General features: G+C 47.7%; 1 protein-coding gene across 3 annotated transcripts in view; it reads right to left on the reverse strand.

Annotated features, from left to right (window-relative positions):
- The window catches only part of CHAF1B (chromatin assembly factor 1 subunit B), a 29917-nt gene extending 23426 nt beyond the window's left edge, over positions 1-6491 (reverse strand). The window contains exons 1-3 of one of the 3 annotated variants that reach the window (XM_032276925.1): positions 5607-5704; positions 4787-4955; positions 3016-3148 (exon numbers count right to left, since the gene is read on the reverse strand). In XM_032276925.1, coding sequence (XP_032132816.1) covers positions 3016-3148; positions 4787-4955; positions 5607-5692 — 388 coding nt within the window. In that variant the 5' untranslated portion in view covers positions 5693-5704. Of the gene's footprint in view, positions 1-3015; positions 3149-4786; positions 4987-5606 lie in introns of all 3 variants that reach the window. The other 2 variants (XM_032276927.1, XM_032276926.1) reach the window with 2 other exon arrangements.
- Positions 6492-10822: the final 4331 nt, after the last annotated feature.

Below are 10822 nucleotides of genomic sequence, written 5' to 3' on the forward strand. Positions count from 1 at the left end.
GGAAAGAAGGAAGGAAGGAAGGAAAGACAAAACAGCAAAAAAAAAAACCCAGTGCAAAGGCTGGCAAATGTTCCCAGCTGAAAACCTTCAGCAAGTCCCTTAAGGTCTTGATGTCTCAGTTTCCTCACCTGTAAATGGGGATAACAAGTAGGGTGTGGTGGCTCATGCCTGTAATACCAGCACTTTGGGAGGCTGAGGCAGAAGGATCATTTGAGCCCAGGATCTCAAGACAAGCCTGGGCAAGAGAGCAAGACTTTGTCTCTACTAAAAATCAAAAAAATTAGCCAGGTGTGGTGGCACACACCTGTGGTCCTAGCTACTTGGGAGGCTGAGGTGGAAGGATCACTTGAGCCCAGGAGGTGGAGGCTGCATTGAGTTCTGATCTCACCACTGTACTCTAGCCTGAGTGACAGAGCAAGACCCTGTCCCAAAAATGGAGATAACAGTATACCTACCTCACAGGCTGTAGTGAGGATTAAACTGGCCACTGGGCATAACACACAAAAAAACAGCCGGCAGACAGTAAGCCCCAGTGTCAACTATTAATTTCATTATAGATACATCAGGTCCTTTAGCCTGAGGTCACTCAATGTCTGAGTCCGCTAACTCCCCACATTCTGACTCCTCGATTACCACATAACCTTCTGGCCATCCAATGGCTTCCCTTTTAGGAATGTGCACAGCAGAAGAGTGAATGAATAGGGTTGTAAGGACATACGCATTCCCATCTAAGTTAACCGGAATCCTGGTTGCACATATTGGTCTAGGAGCTTGGTTAAGATGCCATTGGCCGTAATGGATGAACACTCTCCGCATGCTGACAAAAGCAGGTTTCTGGGCCTCTAAGGCCAAGGAACTTTGGAAAATGAGGGCTGACATGTGCAACTGCAAGGGAAACAGCATGTAGCCACCCCTAAATGACGCTCCTGCTCCCCACCTTTCCTGCTACAAATGAGAGCACACACGTACACACACGCACACCTTCACACACTCCAGGTATCATGGCACTGAACTCAACCAGGTCTCTTTTCCTCCTTCTGCAAAAAAACCCTTTAGATTTCTGTTTTATTTTGTACTAGTTTCTACATTGTTTTAAAGTATGGTAAGAAGGTTTACTTTTTTTTTTGAGACAGAGTCTCACTCTGTTGCCCAGGCTGGAGTGCAATGGTCCAATCTTGGCTCACTGCAACCTCTGCCTCCCAGGTTCAAGCGATTCTCTGCCTCAGCCTCCTGCATAGCTAGGATTACAGGTGCCTGCCACCATGCCCAGCTAGTTTTTGTATTTTAGTAGAGATGAGGTCTCTCTACATTGGCCAGGCTGGTCTCAAACTCCTGACCCCAAATAATCCACCTGCCTCGGCCTCCCAAAGTGCTGGGATTACAACAGGTGTGAGCCACTGCACTCAGCCTGGTTTACTTTTTCCGTATAATTTTATCCCATTTAAGCACAGGCAGAAAATACGAATCAATCTATTTCCACCAACCAAGCACAAATCACAAGACCATTCATTAACGACACTCCCAGTGTGCTTCCTCCCCAGCACCCTTCAACATCCTGGCACTGCCAACATCAAGACTTCAAGACGGTATCAGTCACAGCAGGGAACAAAATCACCGCAGGGAAAAGGAGGAAACACATGGATGTCCAACTAGAGAGCTGCCAAGCTGGGTATCAATGCAGGATCTCACCTGGACGGGCGCTGCTGGAGCGATTCAGAGGCTACCACAGGTATTACAACAAGTATGTCACTGTGAAGAAAGGGAGCATCGCAGGGGTTTCCAGGGTGCCGGCAGCTCACGTGCTTTTCAGCTCCTGCTTTTCTTACCAGGAGATCAAACACAGGCGGCTACTCAGGGCCCACTGAAGAGGGGCCAGTGGGAGGGCACACTGCGCTTCTGAGCATAGCACCCCTCCGTGAGGAACTTGGCCACTGCTGAATTCTTTCATATCCCACTTTAAAATTAATGCCCAAATAGCACGGGCACAGTGGCTCACACCTGTAACCCTAACGCTTTGGGAGGCTGAGGCAGGCAAACTGCCTGAGCTCAGGACTTCGAGACCAGCCTGGCCAACATAGCAAAACCCCATCTCTACTAAAAATACAAAAATTAGCCGGGCGTGGTGGCAGGCACCTGTAATCCCAGCTACTCGGGAGGCTGAGGCAGGAGAGTTGCTTGAACCCAGGAGGCGGAGGTTGCAGTGAGTGAGCTGAGATTGCGCCACTCCACTCCAGCCTGGGTGACAGAGTGAGAGAGACTCTGTCTCACAAAAAAAAAAAAAAAAAAAAAAAAAAAGCTCAAATAAAAGATGACTGGTTAAAAAAAAAATACTCCCAGCCTGGCACAGTGGCTCATGCCTGTAATCCCAGCACTTTGGGAGGCTAAGGCAGGCGGATCACCTGAGGTCAGGACCAGCTTGACCAACATGGAGAAACCCTGTCTCTACTAAAAACACAAAATTAGCTGGGCATGGTGGCGCGTGCCTGTAATCCCAGATACTCAGGAGGCTGAGGCAGGAGACTCGCTTAAACCTGGGAGGTAGAGGTTGCAATGAGCCGAGATAGAGCCATTGCACTACAGCCTGGGCAACAAGCATGAAACTAAAAAGAAGTACTCCCAAAGCCAGTTAATTAATCACACAGAGACACAGAACCGACTCTGGTCACCAGATATTAAACTAACAATCAAACGAAACCAGAACAGTCACCTTGCTTGGGATGTGACAGAGGGGTAAGTGCCTTTCCCTCTTGTCTTAGAACAGCCAGCTTGGTGGGAGCTAGTGGGAAAGCAGCTGCTTTCAAACAGGTCTTCTGGATTTAATCTTGCTGTCCTCCCTCCCACGACTCTCACACACTCCCTAGAACATTATTTTACTTAGCTACCCAAATGACAGATTGAGAGGACCGGCCACACCTCAAATAAAAAGCATATCCAGCTCAAATCTCACTATCTGACAGAAGACACACAGGTATCTATTTGGTTCCTAAAGAGTCTCTGAAGAACAGCAAGACTCACCATCTCCTCCTGATGCTAAAATTTCCCCAGTTGGAGAAAAACGCACAACATTGACGGCTTTGGTATGACGAGCAAGATTGGACAAAAATTCCACAATGGCTTTTCCATCTGGTCCCTTCTCTACCTTCCAGATCTGTTGATAACAAAATATTCATTTGAGAAACACAGAGTGAGCACATATTATACTGTTTGTATTAGAACAATGCTATGGGCTGGGCAAGGTGGCTTATGCCTGTAATCCCAGCACTTTGGAAGGCCAAGGCAGGCGGATCACGATGGCAAGAGATCGAGACCATCCTGGCCAACATGGTGAAGCCCCATGTCTACTAAAAATACGAAAATTAGCTGGGCGTGGTGGTGTGTGCTTATAGTCCCAGCTACTCGGGAGGCTGAGGCAGAAGGATTACTTGAACCCAGGAGGCGGAGGTTGCAGTGAGTGGAGATCGTGCCACTGCACTCCAGCCTGGCGACAGAGCAAGACTCCATTTAAAAGAAAAAAAAAAAAAAAACCACACACACACAATACCATGGGCCAGATGCAGTGGCTCACACCTGTAACCCTAGCACTTCAGGAGGCCGAGGTGGGCAAATAATCACTTGAGGCCAGGAGTTTGAGACCAGCCTGGAAACATAGTGAGACCTGTCTCTACAGAAAATTTAAAAAATTAGCCAAGTGTGATGGCACATGCATGTAGTTCCAGTTACCAGGGAGGCTGAGGTGGGAGGATCACTTGAGCCTGGGAGGTCAGGTCAGTGCACTCCAGCCTGGGAGACAGAGTAAGACTATGCCTCAAAAAAAAAAAAAAAAAAAAAAAATACTATGTTTATTTCCAGAAAGAAAATGTAGTTTTTCTTTTGAAACATAAAATGAAAGAACTCCCTATCTAAAACATAAATGTCTACTGTCCCCCTCCACCTTCTTTCTAGAGCAACTTGTTATCCAACAGGAACCCAGATCAGGATCCCAAAACAATGAACATCCAGTTACAATCATCTAGGGAAAATGACTCAAATAAGAAATCAGGGCTGAGGTGGGTGGATCACCTGAGGTCAGGAGTTCAAGACCATCCTGGCCAACATGGTGAAACCCCATCTCTACTAAAAATTCAAAAATTAGCTGGGTGTGGTGACAGGCACCTGTAGTCCCAGTTACTTGGAGGCTAAGGCAGAAGAATCACTTGAACCTGGGAGGTGGAGGTTGTAGTGAGCCGAGATCACCGCCACTGCACTCCAGCCTGAGCAAGTGAGTGAGACTCTGCCTCAAAAAAAAAAAAAAGCAAGCAGCTCTCTTTTACTTTCATTGTTCGCTCCAGGCCCTGGAAATTTAGCATTCTGAGCTAGATGACAAAGTAGCTTGAATTTGTCAACATACGTTCGTTCATTCATTCATTCATTTACTTAAGAGAAGGGTCTGGCTCTGTCACCCAGGCTGGAGTGCAGTGGAGTGATCATTGCTTCAACCTTCTAGGGTTCAAATTCCTAGGGATTTGCAGCTTCAAAGTCCTAGGCTCAAGTGATCCTCTCACCTCAACCTCCCAAGGGTAGCTGGGCCTACACCTGACCCTGCCACATCTTGCTACTTTTTAATTTCTGACTACATTGCCCAGGCTGGTCTTGAACTCCTGGGCTCAAGTGATCCTCTCACCTCAGCCTCCCAAAGCACTGGGATAACAGTCCTGAGCCACCACGCCCAGCCGACATTAGTTTTAAATAAAAGAATGAAAACAATCGCTTCAAGCAGTGTTCCTATGTCTTCTCTGCCCCAGTTTACCCTGACAGCGGTGTCCACGCCTGCAGACGCCAGTCTGTGGATCCTTCCGGCCGTTCCATGCTGGAAGTCCAGGCTGTACACGGGCTCCTTGTTGTGCCAGGCTATTTCACAAGTGATGACTTTCATCCTCCTGAGTCTCGAAGGGGCAAAACGTTTCTCCGGCACAGTTCTGCTTCAAAACAGAGGACAGCTGCAAAATGCTGGTCATGGATTAAACAACAGTGTTACAGCAGCAGCAAAGGGTTACTGAGCATTGAATAGGAGTCAGGAGCCATTTAAAACGCACCACTTTGCGTTGGGAAAGGATGTCAACGTTGCCATCTGACATTAACACCTTGCTAGCTCCACCTAAAATGCTTCGCTGGGCCCTGAAGTCCACAAGTTAATGATACTCCGCCACGTCCAGAAAACCAAACGAAACACCCAGGTGGAGGCTACCTAGGGGCCCGGGCCGGCTGCACGGCCAGTTCCCGCTTAGTGGGGGCTGAGGGCGCGTCCTGGGAGCTGGGGGAGGGGCCCGCCCGGGGAGGGGCATCCCGGAAGAGGGGGCCAAACAGGGTAGGGGACCCGGGCGGTGGGGCAAGAGGAGAACCCCGCCTTTCCCAGGGACCGGGCACTGGGCCCGGGCAGCTGGGACGCAGGCCGCCGGGAGGAGGCCGCGCAGGGCCAGGGGATGGACGGGGCCCCGCCGCCCAAACGCGCGCCGCTCCGGAGCTATCCCTGGGCCCCAGCTGCCCGCCGTCGGCAAGGGCCTCTGGCTCGAGACCGACGCGACCAGAAATGCCACGAAGCCCCCTGGACCAACCCCGGGAAGCTGTACCTGCAGTGACCCGGACCGTCAGCCGCGCCGTCACCTCCCGCGCCGCGCGCCTTCTTCCCGCGCGCCGCAGGCCCCGCCCCCAACATGGGCGGGGTCCCCATTGACGCCCCGCCCCTCCAGCGCCCCTCAGGTCCCGCCCCCTCCTGGGCGCAGAGGGGAGTCCCGCTCTGGGCCTGGGGTCGGAATCCGGGCCGGAATTTACTCCTGCCAGACCCACGACAGCAGGAAGAATGGAATCATTATTATTCATCATTACTCTCCATTACTTATTCCTTGCTGATTCGTTCTTTTAGCAAAAGTTTACAGAGCCTGGGTTGTGTGTTAGACCGACTCTATGCTAGCCCTGGGTACTTGGTGGAGGGCGAACACAACCGGGTCTCGTGCTCCTTCTGCAAACAAAAATTGCAATTTCTGGGTTTTCTATATTGGCTTCTAGAACATTTTGGAGAGTTCAAAGTTATGAAATTGTTCAGTACCTAGCGCGAGGTTGCTTACACTTTATTATCATGGCAGATGCTGTCACAAACCCTTTTTAAAAAAACAGACTAACATTTAAAAATGAGGCTGTAAAACGAGCGGTAGGCAGAGATAGATACCGCAAGGCCTTTTGAAATGGGACGTTTCCATCTGAGACCTAATTCCCCAGAAGGCGGGGAAACAAGTACCTCTGGATACACTGCTTTTACTGAATAAAAGGATCTCACAGGTTTATCTGAGGAACCAACTGTTCTAGGCATTTTTGAAAAACAAGAACAGACATGTATTCTTATATAAATACTAAGGCTTTTAGCCAGCTTTATGAAAGTTACAGAAATTGTCTACAAATCAATGTCTCATGTTGATGAGAATGGCTGTATGCTCCTTGAAGCCCGCTTTTTTTTTTTTTTTTTTTTGAGACGGTGCGGGGTTGGGGGGGGTCTCGCACTGCCGCCCAGGCTGGAGTGCAGTGGCGCGATCTCGCTCACTGCAACCTTTGCCTCCCAGGTTCAACAGATTCTGCTGCCTCAGCATTCCAAGTAGCTGGGACTACAGGCGTGTGCCAACAAGCCCGGCTACTTTTTTGTATTTTTAGTAGAGACGGGGTTTCACAGTGTTAGCCAAGATGGTCTCGATCTCCTGATCTTATGATCTGCCCACCTCAGCCTCCCAAAGTACTGGGATTACAGACGTGAGCCACTGCGCCCAGCCTGAAGCCAAGTTTCTATAGGAAGCTAGAATAACATAATCCAGATATGCAGTTTTTAGATTTTTCTCTCCAGGATTTAGAGAGCTTGGACTGGGAATGACCATATACTTTAGATAATCTGGCTGTTCTAAAAGTAGAGATTCCTGGCCCTAACCAGCCCAATGATTGCAAACATCCAGCGGCTCCAGGGGTTTGCATTTTCATAAGCTCCCTGATGGGTGTGATAATCAGTCTGTTTTGGAAAGCCTGGGATTCTGCCTGTCTCTCACACATCAGAATTCTTCAAATTTCTCATAAATGCTGTTCACTCACAAATGAATACTCTGCCCACCTCTTGAAGTGTCACGACTCTGAACTATGGATTTAAAAGATCAAAACACATCCTTTAGGGCCAGGTGCAGTGGCTCATGCCTGTAATTCTAGCACTTTGGGAGGCCAGGAGGGCGATCACGAGGTCAAGAGATGGAGACCATCCTGGCCAACATGGTGAAACCCCATCTCTACTAAAAATACAAAAATTAGCTGGGTGTGGTGTGCCTGTAGTCCCAGCCACTCAGGAGGCTGAGGCAGGAGAATCACTTGAGCCCAGGAGGCAGAGGTCGCAGTGAGCTGAGATCGCACCACTGCACTCCAGCCTAGGCAACAGAGTGAGACTCTGTCTCAAAAACAACAACAAAAAAGCTTTGATAGCACAAATAAAAAGTTCAATACAGCGTTGGAAAAGTGTTGAGCAAATATCAGAATAAGAAAAATAGGAGAGGCCAGGCGTGGTGGCTCACGTCTATAATCCCAGCAGTCTGGGAGGCTGAAGCGGGCAGATCACTAGAGGTCAGGAGATTGAGACCAGCCTGGACAACATGGTGAAACCCCGTCTATCTTTTGTATTTTGTATTAAAAATACAAAAACTAGCTGGGCATCGTGGCGGACGCCTTAATCCCAGCTACTTGGGAGGCTGAGGCACGAGAATCGCTTGAACCCAGGAGGCAGAGGTTGCAGTGAGCTGAGATCACGCCACTGCACTCCAGTCTGGATGACAGAGTGAGACTCAGTCTCAAAAAAATAAAAAAAGGAAAATAGAAGAAAATGACAGAAATCAGTAAAGGACAATGGGAACCACAGGAGCTCTGGCACACTGCTGGTGGAAGTATAAGCTGATGTAAATACTTTAAGAAACTGTTCAACAGTGTCTAATAAAGTTAATGATATACATACGCCATGACTCAGCAATTCCACTCCTTGGCATATATATCAGGAGAACGAAAGCAAATTCATACAAGAATCATTATTCACAAGAATCATTATTCACAATAGTCCCAAACTGGAAAGACACCAAATATCCAGCCACAGGAGAAAAGGTAATCAAACTGTGCTATATTCATACCATGGGATTCTACTCCGTAATCCAAAAGAAATACTGTGATGGTTAATTTTATGTGTCAGTCTGCCCGGGGCCAAGACATGCCCGATAGTTGGTCAACATTGTTTCTGACTATGAGGGTGTTTCTGGAAGACATTAGCATTTGAATCAGTAGACTGAGTACAGAAGATCCGCCCTCGCCAACCTGAGCAGTATCTGGGGCATCATCCAGTCTGTTGAGCCTGAAAAGAACAAAAAGTGGAGGAAGGGCGAATTCTGTCTCTTCTTGAGTTGGGACATTCATCTTCCACCCTCAGACGTCAGAGCTCCTGGTTCTCAGGCCTTTGGAGTGGGACTAAGTTATAGCACTGGCTTTCCTGGGTCTCCATCTTGCAGACAGCAGATTACTGGACTTCTCAGCCTCCAAAACCACTTAAGCCACTCCTCCTGATCCATCTCTTGCATCTACCCTATTGGCTCTGTTTTTCTGGAGAACTCCACGCTGACTGACACAGCGTGTCAGTCACAGGCAGCAACACGGATGAAGAAACATTGTGATGCACATAAGAACAAGTTATTTCAAGTGATTGGCAAACACAGAAATGTTACCCCAAAGAAGGCTTACTTCTTCAGATACTATGGTTGGAAAATATTGGTATTTGTTACATATATGCATACGTATGTATTATGTATACATTGGGAAGAGCGAATAATTATGTGGTTAGGAACCCAGATTTTCAGCAAAAGAGACTATATTTATGTATCACTTGAGCCCAGGAGTTCAAGACCAGCCTAAGCAATGTAGCAAGACCTTGTACCCAGGGGGAAAAAAATCAGCCAGGCATGGTGGCATGTGCCTATAGTCCCAGGTACTTGGGAGGCTGAGGAAGGAGGAGCACTTGAGCCCAGGAGTTTGAGTTTGAGACTGTATTTATATAGTCTCTTTTAGTTCAGTCCACTAAAAAGGCTTAGAAATGCCCAAACTAGGCCAGACACAGTGGCTTATGCCTGTAATACCAACACTTTGACAGGCTGAAGCAGGAGAATCACTTGAACTCAGGAGTTAAAGACCAGCCTGGGTTACATAGCAAGACCCTGCATCTAGGGAAAAAAAAATATCAGCCAGGCATGTGCATGTGCCTGTGATTCCCAGGTACTTGAGAGAGTGAGGAAGGAGGAGTGCTTGGGCCCAGGAGTTTGAGGCTGTAGTGAGCTGTGATTGCACCATTGTACTCCAGCCTCGGCAACAGAGCAAGACCTTGTCTCAAAAAAAAAAATAATAATAACAATAATAAATGCCCTAACTAGAAACAGTGACTGTATCTGTGCTTAGATTATGGTCTTCAAATAGCATTTTCCACAAATCAAAGCATAGCTCCTTGGAGAAATGGCTGTCACCAAGTCTAGACTGGGAAATTTATTAGATGTATTGAAATACCTTACCTCTGAAACACCCTGGAGTATATATAGGAAAACAAAGAAAAAATCAACAAAACCTTAAGTTAGGGTATCACTCCTGTAATCCCAGCACTTTAGGAGGCTAAGGTGGGGGTGCATTGCTGGAGCCTAGGAGTTCGAGACCAGCCTGGGCAACAAGGGAAAAATCCGTTTCTACAAAAAATACGAAAATTAGTTCGACATGGTGGTGTGTGCCTGCGGTCCTGACTACTCAGGAGGCTGAGGTGGAAGGATCACCCAAGCCCGGGAGGTTGAGGCTGCAGGAGCCGTGATCATACCACTGCTACTCCAGCCTGGGTGACAGACCAACATCCTGTCTCAAAAAATATTTTTTTAAAGGCTGGAAGCAGTGGCTCATGCCTGTAATCCCAACACTTTGGGAGGCCAAGGTGACCAGATCCCTTGAACCCAGAAGTTCTTGAACCGATCCTAGGGAAAAAAAAAACTTAAAACCACCAGCCAAGGCAGGTTGGACAAGTTTGCTGGTATCCCAACTCCTCCACGAATATCACATTTTGAGAGATTCCAATCTCCGAGGGAATCACAAAACAAGCACAACTGCCTAGAATAAAAAAGTTATATACTCAAAATTCAGCCTTGGTTCAGATCACAGTACAAACCAAGGGCTTCACTTCCAACAGGAACCCCGTGGGAGATTAGGAAGACTTGTCTCCTTTGTGAATATAAAACACAAATTTTGTTATGAAGTTACAGTCAGCTTGGTGTGGTGGCTCACGCCTGTAATCCCAGCACTTTGGAAGGCAGAGGCAGGTAGACTGCTTGAGGCCAGCAGTTGGAGCAGCCTGGACAACAGAGCAAAACCAGTCTCTACAAAAAATTCAAAAATTAAATGGGTGCAGTGGCACGTGCCTGTAGTACCTGCTACCTGTGGGAGTTAAGGTGGGAGAATCACTTGAGCCTGGGAGGTTGAGGCTGCAGTGAACCGTGATCATACCACTGCACTCCAGCCTGGGCAAGAGTGATACCTTGCCTCAAAGAAAAAAAAAAAAAAAAAAAGATACAGCCAAATTCTAGATGTTCACATATCGACCACATAACCTAAATATTGTTAGCCAGGTTGGGGTAAAAGTCCTTTATATTCAAACTTAAATTTATCTTGTTACCAAGACATAGAGTCCTGATGACTCTCTAACAAATTGTGGCTCTAAAAGGTTTCCTGTTGACTCTTTACCAAAATATTGAATGTTGAGGCT

This window comes from Sapajus apella, unplaced genomic scaffold, assembly GCF_009761245.1.
Source record: "Sapajus apella isolate SASKATOON/1434 unplaced genomic scaffold, GSC_monkey_1.0 scaffold8, whole genome shotgun sequence".
NCBI lineage: Eukaryota > Metazoa > Chordata > Mammalia > Primates > Cebidae > Sapajus > Sapajus apella.